Raw genomic sequence first — 14,369 nt, 5'->3', positions numbered from 1 at the left:
ACAATTGGGTTGTTAGTATATTGGCAATACGTTTTATTTATTGTGGTGCAAAGCAAGGAATATAAAGAACAACTGCATGATTTTAGTTTTATTATGGACCAAACCTGAGTATGTTCATCCAATGGGTCCATGTCCATATTTTTATAGCTTTTATATTTGCTTCCATGTAATAAAATTGAAAGTTAGGTAGAGCCGTGCTACTTTCCACCTTAGGTCTTTGTAGTGTCTCCCTTTCAATACGTGGATGTTTTGAATTCCAAATAAATACGGTTATGGTTGAATCTAATTTCTTAGAAAAAAATCTCTTGATGTATATTGGAATGTTCTGAAATAAAAAGAGAAGCTTAGGAAGGATATTCATCTTAACAATGTTCATTCTTCCAGCTAAAGTGAGATGAAAGGTTAATGATCTATGCAAGTGTTACTTAATATTTTCCTTACAGAATGCAAAATTTTGCTGAAAAAGATCTTTGTGTTTGCTTGTGATGTTTACCCCTAGGTATTTAAACTGATCTGTGACGATAAAAGGGTAGCTGACCAATCTAATATTGGATGTTTGAGAATTAATGGGGAAGAGCACACTTTTATTCAAATTGGTTCTGAGACCAGAAATCTTTGGAAATTCTGTTAGTGCTGTTAGGACTGCAGGCACAGTATTTCGTGGATCTGATATATACAGTACCATATTATCTGTATATAGAGAAATTTTCTGTTCAAGCCCTTCTCTGATAATCCACTTTATCTCATAAGCATTTCAACAGTGAATTGCCAGTGGCTCAATGGCAAATGCAAAAAGCAGTGGTGACAAGGGGCATCCTTGTCTGGTACCACATTCTAGTTTAAAGTATTCTGAATTAATGGTGTTAATACAAACTGAATCTTCTGGATTGGTATACAGTAGTTTGATCCATGCACAAATGCTCGGGCCAAACCCAAATTTCTCCAAATATTGAAAAGGTAGTTCCATTCAACCATATCAAATGCTTTTTCTGCATCCAAAGATAATAACATCCCTGGGGTGTTTGTCTTTGTGGGTGAATATATTACATTAAACAGGTGTTGAAGATTGGAAGCTAAGTGTCTGCCTTTAATAAATCCAGTCCGGTCTTGTGATATTACCAAAGGCAGCACTTTCTCCATCCTTCTAGCTAGGACTTCGGAGAGCATCTTAACATCATTATTCAGAATTGAAATTGGTCTGTATGATGCACATTGTAATAAGTCCTTATTTTGTTTAGGAAAGATGGTAATTCATGTTTGGCGAAAAGTTTGATTTAGAATTTTATTTTCTCTAACTTCTGCAAATGTTGCTAATAGAAGGTAAGCTAGCTGAGTTGACATTTTTTTATAAAATTCAGCAGGACAGCCATCAGGGCCTGCTGCTTTCCTACTCTGAAGTGAGTTTATAGCATCTAGTAATTCTGATAGTGCCAGAGGTTTATCCAATTCCTCTGCACTAAGTGTATCTATTTGTGCTATCTGTAATGCATCCAGAAATACCTTAGATTGTGTCTTGTCTTCTTTAAACTGAGTAGAATATAAGGATTTATAGTTGTCTCTAAATATGTACATTAGATTTTTTTGGTCAATAATTTTGTCTGTTTGTCTTGGTGATTGCTGGGATTACATTGTGAACTTCTTGCTTGTGGATTTGTTAAGCTAAGATCTTTTTAGCTTTCTCTCCATGTTCATAATAATGATGTCTTCATTTAGTTGTTAAGAGGTTGAATTCTGAATGCAGAGAAGTGCCTATGAAGTTCCTCACATGGACAGTTGGCATGTTCTTGATCTATTCTAGTAATTATGCTGTTTAGCTCTGATACCTTTTGGTTACCAATTTATTTCTGTGGGAAAGATATGAGATAATCTGGCCTCTTAAGGAGACCTTCAGGGATTCTCAGAGTATTCCTGCAGAAACCTCTGAGGATGTATTTGTCTCTAAATAATATTGATTTGCTTGGATATAAATTCTGTATAGTTCTCATCTGCTAATAAAAGTAGATTAAGATTTGCAAGATGAGTATGTGGGGCATAACGATTTTAGTTCCAAAATCAAAGGGGCATGGTTGGAAATAACAATAGTGTCATAGTTGCGAGATTTAATCGTAGGCAAGAAATTGTTATCTACAAAGAAGTAATCAATTCTTGAGTAGCAGTGATGCACTGGTGAGTAGAAGGAATGTACTCTTGAGTTTGGGTTTAGAAATCTGCAGGGGTCTGATAAGTTGTGATCAGTTACAAACTATGCAATTGTCTTTGTGGTGTTGGATGTCATCACCCCTGTGGCAGGGACTGGATTGAAAACACAATTAAAGTCCCCAGCCATTATAAGTGTATGAGTGTTCACATTGGGAAAGGATGCAAATACATGTTGCATGGATCCCCTTATCATTGACATTGGGGGCATAAACATTTATCAAAATCCATTTACAGTTAAATAAATTACCTATGACAATCACATATCTCCCTTCAGGATCAGATAGATAGATAGATAGATAGATAGATAGATAGATAGATAGATAGATAGATAGATAGATAGATAGATAGATAGATAGATAGATAGATACTTTATAAATCCCAAAGGGAAATTCACATACTCCAGCAGCAGCATACTGATAAAAAACAATATTAAAAAAATAAATTAAACAGTGATAAAAATGCAGGTAAAACAGACAACAACTTTGTATAATGTTAACGTTTACCCCCCTGGGTGGAATTGAAGAGTAGCATAGTGTGGGGGAGGAACGATCTCCTCAGTCTGTCAGTGGAGCAGGACAGTGACAGCAGTCTGTCGCTAAAGCTGCTCCTCTGTCTGGAGATGATACTGTTCAGTGGATGCAGTGGATTCTCCATGATTGACAGGAGCCTGCTCAGTGCCTGTCACTCTGCCACAGATGTCAAACTGTCCAGCTCCATGCCTACAATAGAGCCTGCCTTCCTCACCAGTATGTCCAGGCATGAGGTGTCCTTCTTCTTTATGCTGCCTCCCAGCACACCACCACATAGAAGAGGGCACTTGCCACAACCGTCTGATAGAACATCTGCAGCATCTTATTGATACTACATACAGATACCGATACTACATCTGATACTACAAATGACACTGTTCTATGTATGAGAATTCCCACACCTCTAGTTTTCTTTGTAAAGCTGCAATAGAACATTTGGCCAGTTCAGTCTTTGTGCAACTGAAACTGAACCTTGCTTAATAAGTGGGTCTCCTGTAAAAATACTAATTTAGCGTTTAGACCTTTTAGGTGAAAGAATACTTTCTTTCTCTTTAATTTGTGATTGAGGCCTTTAACATTCCAGCTCACAAAGCTAACTGTCCGGGCTTGGAGACATTGCTTCTGAACTTTTGTTGTCATTTTGTAGTCTTAACTGAAAATAAGACAGTATTGACCTTAATGTCCAATTTTCTCAGAAGTTATTGCCATGAAGCCTATTGTTACATTGGCATTTATAACTATAAGTATTAAAAGGATAGATTACAGATAATTTGCTCTCTTTCTTTCCTACCACAAACTCCCCCCCCCCAATTTGCCTCCCAACTTGTGGCTGGACCACTCTTCACAAAGATCCAGTCCTCTGACATACCTTGAGACAGAGCACGTCTAAAACAAGGCTGTCTGAAGCAGTATATGAGGAATAAATTTGACATATCTATTGCCAATACAGTCCAATTACTATAAGCATAAAATATATTCTTCAACAATCTTGAGATAGTGTTAAAAAGTGGCCCTGGATAAGCACAGTAAACCAATAATAATACAATAATAACAATAATAATAAAGCAAGGGTATGATATTGAATAGTGTCCTTTAGAAGAGAGAGAAAAAAAAACATTAATTTCTTCCACACATACATACATATACGCATATAATTTTAATCTATACTAATAAAAGGCAAAGCCCTCACTGACTCACTCACTCACTCACTCATCACTAATTCTCCAACTTCCCGTGTAGGTAGAAGGCTGAAATTTGGCAGGCTCATTCCTTACAGCTTACTTACAAAAGTTGGGCAGTTTTCATTTCGAAATTCTATGCGTAATGGTCATAACTGGAAGGTATTTTTCTCCATTTACTGTAATGGAGTTGAGCTCGAAAGCCGTTGGGGGCGGAGTTTTGTGTGACATAATCACGCCTTCCACATAATCACGTGAACTGACTGTCAACGCAGTGCGTAGAAAACGAGGAAGACCTCCAAAAAGCGCTGAAGAAAACATGCATTATGTAATTGAGAAGGCAGCGAAACAATAAGAAGCGAGCGAGTGACATATACTACCATATTCATGAGTGCTGCTACTTCGGAAAGAAAGCAAGGTGTAAACCTAAACTTTAAATTAAGTTCATAGACAGGCTGCCACTGGCGTTTCTCATGCCCACGGGTAATGCAGGATACAAGTTTAATGAGAGGACGCAGGATATAAACGAGAGTTTTGATCACTTTGTAACTAAGTTAAAATTGCAGGTGAAGGGGTGTGCTTATGCAAATTCGAGACTGTGTTTGTGGGGATTGACACTTAAGGCGGGTGGGGGAGTCACGTCATCATCTCCCCTCCCATTTACCTCATTTCGGTCTGAGCTGAGCTCCGCGGCTAACGCTGTCTTTCGAAGTAACTTCGTCACACTGCCATCAAATACTCCCAGAAAAATACACAAGTTAATACACACGCTGTCTCTAGAGTTTCTCCACACTGAATCCTCCAGGCACTACTTACAAAAGGTTACATTGACAATCGTGTTACATTATTTTTAAAATCTTTCCTTTTCTTAGCACAAGCACAGCTGAGAAGCTTCGATGTGTGTGCTCCATAACACGTTAAAAAATAATGCATTTAATCACACTTTGAATTACAAGCAAAGGGGAACTTTTGTCAATGCATGATTTCCTGGTACACCGATTACATTAATCAGCGCATTGCGATTCATTTTACCCTCGCACCACTTTGGTTTGAGAAGAAGTCTGAAAAAATATGAGGTTAACAAAGAAAAACAGATCACCAATTCAAGCTTTATGAATAATCGATTCGCCATCAATAATTGTTTTGGTAAAGCCATACTCAGTGTAATCCTCCTTCCATTTAATAATTTTTCCGCCACTAGCCATGATTTAATGAACGGTAAAAAAGTAAGAGCGAAGCGAGGGTGACTTATTTAGGAAGGCAAATATATGACAGCAACACTCATGACAATGTCAATCATGTTACGTTATTATTAAAATGTTTCCTTTTCTTTTTCATTACTTATTTAACACACTACTTCTCGCTGCGGTAGCTGGTATTTTGCTATATATATATATATATATATATATATATATATATATGAATGACCTCCAAAGAGCGCTGAGACTTTTGATATCGTGAACGTGTCTGCAAAAACTGGGGTCTCCTGCCCAGCAAAAGTCGAGCAGCCGGCCTTTGAGACGCTGACTGCGCTTCTGCCTTAAGTCAAAGTGAGCACTTTTAATTTTTTTCATCCTCCCCCTGAGCTATAGCCCAGACAAGTGCAAACACGGGACCTCTTTTCTACACCGCTGCAAAGTAATATTAAGGCGATTCGAACTTTCTTTTGCACGTATACGATTATGAGGTTGTCAGCTCGGATTATGAAGACAAGCACAGGAGTGGAGGACTGACAGTGCCATCACAGCCGATTAATGGCAGGGGCGTCTCACCAGTCTACACAAGACCCACCGCGACTGTCCCCAAAAGGCGATCATATCGTCAGCAAACACATCTCTATACTATATAAAAGAAAATCGCAACTTTCCTTTTTTTACACCTTTTTTCCTTTTATCCCAAACCAAAACCTTTCTCTCTTAACACTGGAGAGGACACAAAACTAATTTTCTTTAATTGCTGGTAATGCCGGTAAGGCACATTACCAGAGACAGAAATTTGAACGTTCACATAGAAAATGTAATTTCTATACCACAGCCGTTGTGTAGCGCCTTTCAAAAGGGATCTACTACTGAGAGATGATCCATATACATTTTAGCTGCTGTTAGAAGTACTTACCTGTTGTGTTACACAGTCTTTAAAATGTAGTTTACCCGCAACCACTACAGTAGTGCTCAATGTACCTGTACTTCTTAAAACATTAATGTTTTACTGTTTAATAACTTATAGACTATATTTTATTATTTTTCCCTTGCACTCAGTGACCAAAGCTATACACACACATATAGACACATACATATATATACACATATATATACCTGTGTGTATGTTTGTATGTATGTGTATATATATACACACACACACACACCTATCTACATTATATATATTGTCAGGGATGCCAGGGGCCATGACCCGGCCGGGACGCCATGAGGGACCGGATGTGGGTCTGCGCCCACCCTGGATCATGTGGGGGTCACCTTCCTGGTTGCTTTGGGGGCCACGGGTACAGGGCATGGAAGCTCCACCCTGTAGGGGCTCGTGGTCACCGCCAGGAGGCGCCCCAATGCCTTGGGGACCTGTTACCCCAGCACTTCCGCCACACCAGAAGAATTAGGACGGAGCCCGGAGAGCTGCTGGGAGGACAGCTACACTTCCTCCACGCTGGGGTGTGGCTAGAGGAGAAATGCCGAGAACACCTGGGGCTCATGCGGGTCCTGTATAAAAGGGGCCATCTCCCTTCATTCAAGGCTAGAGTCGGGTGGAAGGAGGACGAGGCAAGAGAGGAGAGTGGAGGCGGCCCGAAGAAAGGCATTGTGGCCAGGACTGTGACTTTGGGGTTTGTGCACTTGTGGACTGTGGGTCTTAGTGACCATATATTTTGTAAATATTGTAAATAAACGTGTTTGTGGGTGACATGAACGTGTCTGCCTGTCTGTGTCCGGGTCAACTTCCACAATATATATACACACACACACACACACACACACATACATACATACATACATACATACATACACACACATATATATAATTTGTGTGTGTGTATGTATGTATGTATATATGATGTAGATAGGTATGTATATATATATGTGTATATGTAGATATGTATATAGATATGTATATATGTATATAGATATGAAGATATGTATGTGTATATATATGTATAGATATAGATATATATATATATATATATAGATATGAGAACAACACTCATATCAATGACAAAACAATTACATTAACAATCATGTTACATTATTTTTAAAAATTTTCCTTGTCTTTTTTATACCTTCTTTAACACACTACTTCTCCACTGCGAAGCGCAGGTATTCTGCTAGTCTATACTAATAAAAGGCAAAGCCCTCACTGACTGACTGACTGACTGACTGACTGACTCACTCACTCACTCACTCACTGACTCATCACTAATTCTCCAACTTCCCGTGTAGGTAGAAGGCTGAAATTTGGCATGCTTATTCCTTACAGCTTACTTACAAAAGTTAAGCAGGTTTCATTTTGAAATTCTACATGTAACGGTCATAATAGTCGACAGCGTCCGCCATGTTGAACTTTCTTATTTATGGCCCCATCTTCACGAAATTTGGTAGGCGGCTTCCCTGCGCTAACCGAAGCCGATGTACGTACTTATTTTGGTGGTAGGATGCCACTGTCGGCCGCCATATTAAACTTTCCAATGTTACTAATTCTTCAACTTCCCGTGTAGGTAGTTGGCTGAAATTTGGCAGGTTCATTCCTTACAGCTTACTTTCAAAAGTTAAGCAGGTTTCATTTCGAAATTCTACGCGTAACGGTCATAATGGTCAACAGCGTCCACCATGTTGAACTGTCTTATTTATGGCTTCATCTTCACGAATTTTGGTAGGCGGTTTCCCTGAGCTAACTGAAACGCATGTACTTATTTCGGTGGTAAGATGCCACTGTCGGCCGCCATATTGAACTTTTCAACAGTCTTTGTTACTTATGGTTGTCGCTTTCAAGTGTACCGAAATGGCCAAATATTTTACACCTTTCGACAACCGCCAATGACTCTTAAATATCTTAGATTCACAGGTGACGATTTCAGTAGTGGACACTTTGATGTTTATGAATGTTTCAACTCTCAAAAGCTCGATGTGAAGTTATCGATGAAACCGGTTGTATACTTACAGCGCTTGACAGATGCCGAATGCGACTTCAACACAAGTCCTGCAAATACTGTCGTAATTGAAACAAACCATGAAGCTCAAAGCAATTATGACAGCAGCACTCCAAGCTGTAAGATTTCAGACAATATTACTTTTCACATGGCCAACTATACGTTGCATGCTTAAGAGTAAGTTCAGCGCACAGCTTGGTCATATTACAACCGGAGGGCCGAACTAACAATGTGGTATGCAAAGAGATCCTTAACAAATAATTATTGGTATATTTTCCCTCAGTTTAAAAAGGTTTAATTTTCTTCTTAATAAAAATTTTAAGGCAGTACTTCGCCGCTGTGAAGCGCGGGTATTTTGCTAGTTAAAGTATAAACTAAAAATGGCAGAGAAGGGAAAAGTATGTATAATTACAGTCCCAGTATTATTGCATGCGGATCAAACAGCCAATAAATCTTCTTTGCCATGCCATGACAGGATACGACTCACGATTGTATTTCAAAAAGGGGCAGGATCAATTTTCTTAACTCTTTTTCTGCTTCCTCCGTAGACGGATAGATAAAATGCTTGCCTTGAATATTTCAACTTTCAGTTGGAAGTGTACAAGAGGCTGTAATCGATCTTGGCTTTCCGTGAGTGCTGTTGTAAATGTAAAAGCAGCATGTTTAGCAGCTGTTGAGGGTGAGAAATCTGGGAAAATACAAATGTGGTTATTTTCAAATATGATCTCTTGTTTCTGTCTGGGAAGTGACATTACATGTAATTTAAATTGTAATTTTTTGAAACGCACAATAAGACTCTTAGGTTTAGAGGTATTTGATCCCCGTATGTGGTAAGCTGCTGCTATCTCAGTGTCTGATTCTCTTTCCTCGCCAATTATTTTGGAGAATAGTTCAGTTACAAATTTGACTGGGTTTGGACTTTCATGATTCTTTGGGAGACCTTCGATTCTAATATTATTCCTTATACATCCATCTTCCAGTGCAGTAAGACTGTCTCTGAGTGTTTTGCTTTTCGAATTTGCATCCGGTTTTTTTCCGTCAACGGTAGATGCCAGATGTTTGGCTGTTTCAATTCGAGAATGTTTGCTTAACGTCTTCCAACTGAGCGTCGATCTGGCATAAGGGCCCATAATAGCAGCAGCTGAATACTTGGAGCACTGAGACTCAAGCCCAGTACCTTTGGGTTAGAAGGCAACAGTTTTTTCCTCTGCTGTATTCAAGAATATGTATCAACTTCCTGTCAATTGACATTTGAGCTTTGGTTTTTAACTCATTAAAACCAACATGTGAATGGAATGTTTTTTTTTCTTTGGTTATATTCTTGAATAAAAGCGCACGTTTATTTGATATTTGGACTCAAGTCTTCACATCATTATTAGTATAACATGGAATAAGTTTATGCTTCAGGTATGTGTTAAGGTATGTGTTCAGGTCATGGTAGAAAATTAAGGAAGAAGCCAATGCTCTCCAAAAGAGACACCTCTGCAAGCCTGCAGTTTGCCAAAGACCATCTTGTCATTCCATTGGTAATTGGGAGTTGCCATTGGCATTGGTAAAACGTTTTGTGGACGATTGAAACTAAGAATGAGCAGCTGTATGTGTGGCAAAAAAAGGGCATCACATACCAACATGAGAACATTATCCCAATGATTAAATCACGCAGGAGGGAGCATATCAGTTTGAGACTAAATTGCAAAAAGAATGAAGATAAACGTCATCAACTCAGAGAGGGGGAGACAAGTTTGTTGTACCACGTCAATATCACTGACAGACTAAAACTGAATAATAAAAAAAAAACTGCTGACTTTTACAAGTAGCCAAAATTTACACTGGGTCTTACAGACTCAAATCAAATGTATGTTTTTATAATAATAATAATGATAATAATAATAATAATAATAGCTGCTCAATGCTCAAACTGAGGAGCACCCTGACTCAAACCCAGAACCTCTGGGTTATAAGGCAGCAGTTCTTACCTCTGCTCCACCCATGAATACATGTCAACTTTCTGTCGATTGACATTTAAACTTGGGTTTGTGACTCATTGACAGCAACATCTAAATTGAATGATTGTTTTTTTTTACTTTGGTTATATTCTTAAATAAAATCACATGTGTTTATTTATTATTTGGACTAAAGTCTTCAAACATTATACACTTCACGTCATAATTAGTATAACTTGGAAAAAGCTTCTGCTTTAGCTATGTGTTCAGCATTTCTTACCTTGCATTTCCTTTCATCCTACACTTACCCCTGATCTTTGTAGACACGGAACACACATGAAATACATGTATTCCAAATAACAATATACTGTATTTACTCTATACAACTCAATGCACATCACATCCAGATAAAGAGACTTCAGCTGGGGGAACTTTTTGCCCGAGTTGAGCTCCATCAAGGGTGGCGAATGGGACAGCAGGCTGCTTGCTGCTTGTGCTGGTCGACACATTTACAAAAAAAAATGCTGCTGGAGAGGTGCGAAGGGATTTAAGGTGTCCCTGGATTATGAGTTTTATCATCGGCTACAGGGATTCTAGTGTCAAACTAAGGAATGGGGGGACAGGGAGTTTAGGACTGGCCAGGTTTAGATCTATTCATGGAGGAACAAACGATGTAGTAATGTAAATTCTAACCCAACATTTAAATGTAGAAGGAGTAACATTAAAATAGCTTGCCTTAATTCTAGTATTATCAAAAATAAGGTAAGTGAGTTGGAGCTGTATGTAGCAGAGCATAATTTTGATATTATAGCAATAACAGAAAGCTGACTAAATAACAAAGATGAGGGTGAGTGTAAAATAGAGAGATACACATTTTTTGGGAAGGATACACAGAACAGAAAAGGAGGTGGGGTTGCTATTTATGCCAAACAGAATTTAAATGTAAGTCCTCTTCAGTTCCATGATGAGCCCCATCTTAGTGAGGACATATGGCTTCACCTGGAAAACATTAGGGAAAAGGTCTTATTTTTGGAGTGTTTTATAGACCACCCAATTCCGACAGTAATTTCAAAACACATCTTTTTAATAATATCAAAAAGGCTTATCCAAATATTAACTCAGATAACCTTGCAGATGGATGAGCATAAGAGTTTTAGAAGTAATCAGTGACTGTTTTCTTAACACGGTATGTGAAAGCACCAACAGGCCGTGAAGCTTGTCCGGATTTAGTATTTTGTAATAATCAAGATAGAACTGAGGTGATTGAGCCACTATGGTCAAGTGACCATAATATAATACAATTCTCAGTACTTTGTAAGAGTGCTGATGCCAAGACTAAAATTGTAAAGTTGAACTTTAGTAGGGCAAATTTTGAGCAGATGCGAAAAAGTCTAAGGAGGATAGACTGGGATAAGCTTTTAAGTGTGGACACAGTCTAGGAGCAGTGGAACAGTTTTAAAAATGGTTTACATGTAATGCAGGACAGATACATACCTACATTTGGAATTAATAGGACATTAAAAAAAACTCCACAGTGGATTAATAAAGATTTAAAAAAGAAGCTGCAAGGAAAAAAAATGCTTTATAAAGGCATATAAGATTAATAACTGCAAAGTGAATCGCAGAGCGTATTAGAACATGAGGGCAACCATTAAGAAGGATATCAGGAAGGCTAAAAGACAGTTGGAGAGGAATATGGCAAATAATGCGAAACAACACCCAAAGAGATTTTTACAGTATTTTAGTAGTAAAAGAACACTCATGGAGGAGGTAAAGTGCATAAGAAATTGTAAAGGGGAAATAAAAGATATAGACAGTTGAAATAGCATATGCCCTAAAACTTTCATTTTTCTGAGGTCTTCACAAGTGAGGAAGTGGATAACCTCCCAGATGTAAACGTGAGTACTAAGGAGGTACTGAGGGATTTAAAAATTGTAGAGGGAGAAGTACTGCTCAGATTAAATAGGTTGAAATCAAACAAATCATCAGGACCAGATAATATTTACCTTCAAGTTCTTAAGGAGGCTAGTGAGTACATATATAAACTCTTGACACATATTTTAGGAAGTTACTGTGCATTGGAGAGATTCTGAAGGACTGGAAAATTGCAAATATCATCCCATTATATAAAAAGGGTGAGAGGGCAAATCCAAGCAACTGCTGTATAGGCCAATAAGCTTAACATAAATCACCGTACATTTAATGGAAGAAATTATTAAGGATAAGATTGAACAACACTTGGCAAGAGCAGGAGTTCAGAAGAGATTCAGAAGAGGGAGGTTGTGTTTTACTGTCATGCTGGAATTCTATGAGAAGACAACAAAAGGATACAATCAAAATGGAGCATATGATATTATTTATCTTGACTTCAGAAAGCATTTGATAAGGTGCCACATGAGAGGTTGAGCATCAAACTAAAAGAAGTGGGAGTTCAGGGTGATGTTTATAGATTGGTGCAGAATTGGGTCAGACCCAGGAAGCAGAGGGTGATGGTGCAAGGAACCTTATCAGAATTGGCCAATGTTAAGAGTGTTGTTCCACAGGGGTCTACTATTTTTAATATATACAAATGATTTAGATAGGAATATAAGTAACAAGCTTGCTGATGATACCAAGATAGGTGGATTAGCAGATAATTTAGAATCTGTTATATCATTACAAATGGATTTCAACAGCATACAGGCGTGGGCAGATTTGTGTCAGTAAATATAAAGTATTACACATTGAAAGTAAAAATGTTAGGTTTGAATACCCAATGGGCATTCTGAAAATCAAGAGAAAATTTTGCAAAAACATTAGGAAGTTTTTCTTTACACAAAGAATAATAGACACTTGGAATAAGCTACCAAGTAGTGTGGTGGACAGTAAGACTTTTGGGACTTTCAAAACTTGACTTTATGTTTTTTTGGAAGAAATAAATCGATAGGACTGGTGAGCTTTGTTGGGCTGAATGGCCTGTTCTTCTCTAAATTGCTCTAATGTTCTAACTCATTCTAGAGCTGGCCCCTTGGCCAAACTGAGCAATACTGGGAGAATGGCCATCATGTGAGAGATGACCAAGAACCTAATAGTAACACTGGCAAAACTCCAGCAGACCAATGTAGAGAGAGTGACCAGGCAGTATTCCTTCCTCAGTAAAAGACACATGTAAGCCCTCTTAAAGTTTGCCAAAATACACCTGAAAGACACTCTCAGACTGTGGGAAGCAAGATTCCCTTGTCTGATAAAATCAGCATTAGTACCATGCCTGGAGAAAACTGGCTCAGCACCTGTGCAATATCATTCCAGTGCTGAAGCATGGCGGTGGCAGCATCATGTTGTGGGGTTGCTTTTCTGTAGCAGGAACTAAGAGACCATACAAAGTTGATGGAAACTAAAAGGAGCTACATACAGAGATATCCTTAGTGAAAACCTGTTCCAGAGTGCTCTGGTCCTCAGACTAATCCAAACGTTCACTTTACAACAGGACAAGACCCTAACCACAAAGCAAAGACAACACAAGAGTGACTTAGGGACAACTTCGGGAATGTCATTGAGTGTATATTTTAAACTCCTTTAAACCAATATATTTTGTGAGTAACATCCATAACAGAACCTGCTTAATCTGCTTCTGGATCACAGGGGGAAAAGCCTGTCTCAACAGTATTGGGTGCGAGTCCATCACAGGACACACTCATACTCAATGTTATCATTACTAATTATAAGCACATCTTCCAACCATGGGGAGTAGTACCGGGGGGAGGTGTTGAAGAGACATGAACATGCAATTTGAACACAGACAGTACCTAAGCCTAGTATTATTACTTGTGAAGGTAACTGACCATGAATTTCTTTTAATTTGAAGAGAGATGTAGTATCGGTATTTAGTGATGCAACATCATGGCCCCAGGAAACAAAATACTTCTCTTTGTGGAATTTACATGTGTGGATACTGTAATTTCCAACCACAGGTTAAGTAAGTGATTAGCAATGTATGAGAATTCATCACTCTGGGGACAATATCATGAAATAAGTTTGTTTAGAAAATGGATGATTGGATGGAATTATAATATTTTATGGTTTCTTTAAAAAAAAGTTTTTTGTATTTCATTTAGATATCCGTGGCATTCAAGACTTCTTGGACAAAGTTTCACAACAAGGAATTGATGTTGCACTTCAAAAAGTGGAAAACAACATTAACAAGATGATAACAGGAATGTTTACAACAATGCGGATTGAAGAACTAAATCGCTACAGGGACACTTTGAGGAGAGCCATTCTATTTATGAGCCCATCCACTGCAAAAGCTTTTATTTCTGAGGTAAGGCTTTTGAACTTTCTATGGAGTTCAGTTTTTGCCATTTTAGGATTGGAAATACAATCAAGTAAA

General features: G+C 38.2%; 1 protein-coding gene across 2 annotated transcripts in view; it reads left to right on the top strand.

Annotated features, from left to right (window-relative positions):
- Positions 1–14,369, top strand: part of grid2 (glutamate receptor, ionotropic, delta 2) — a 2,157,968-nt gene that overhangs the window by 1,446,914 nt on the left and 696,685 nt on the right. For both annotated transcript variants that reach the window (XM_039751125.1, XM_039751126.1), the window contains exon 4: positions 14,095–14,300. In XM_039751125.1, the coding sequence (XP_039607059.1) occupies positions 14,095–14,300 (206 nt within the window). The remainder of the gene's footprint in view (positions 1–14,094; positions 14,301–14,369) is intronic.

The sequence above is a fragment of the Polypterus senegalus genome, chromosome 4 (genome assembly GCF_016835505.1).
Source record: "Polypterus senegalus isolate Bchr_013 chromosome 4, ASM1683550v1, whole genome shotgun sequence".
NCBI classification, from domain to species: domain Eukaryota; kingdom Metazoa; phylum Chordata; class Cladistia; order Polypteriformes; family Polypteridae; genus Polypterus; species Polypterus senegalus.
This window is presented reverse-complemented; position numbering and strand designations above follow the sequence as displayed.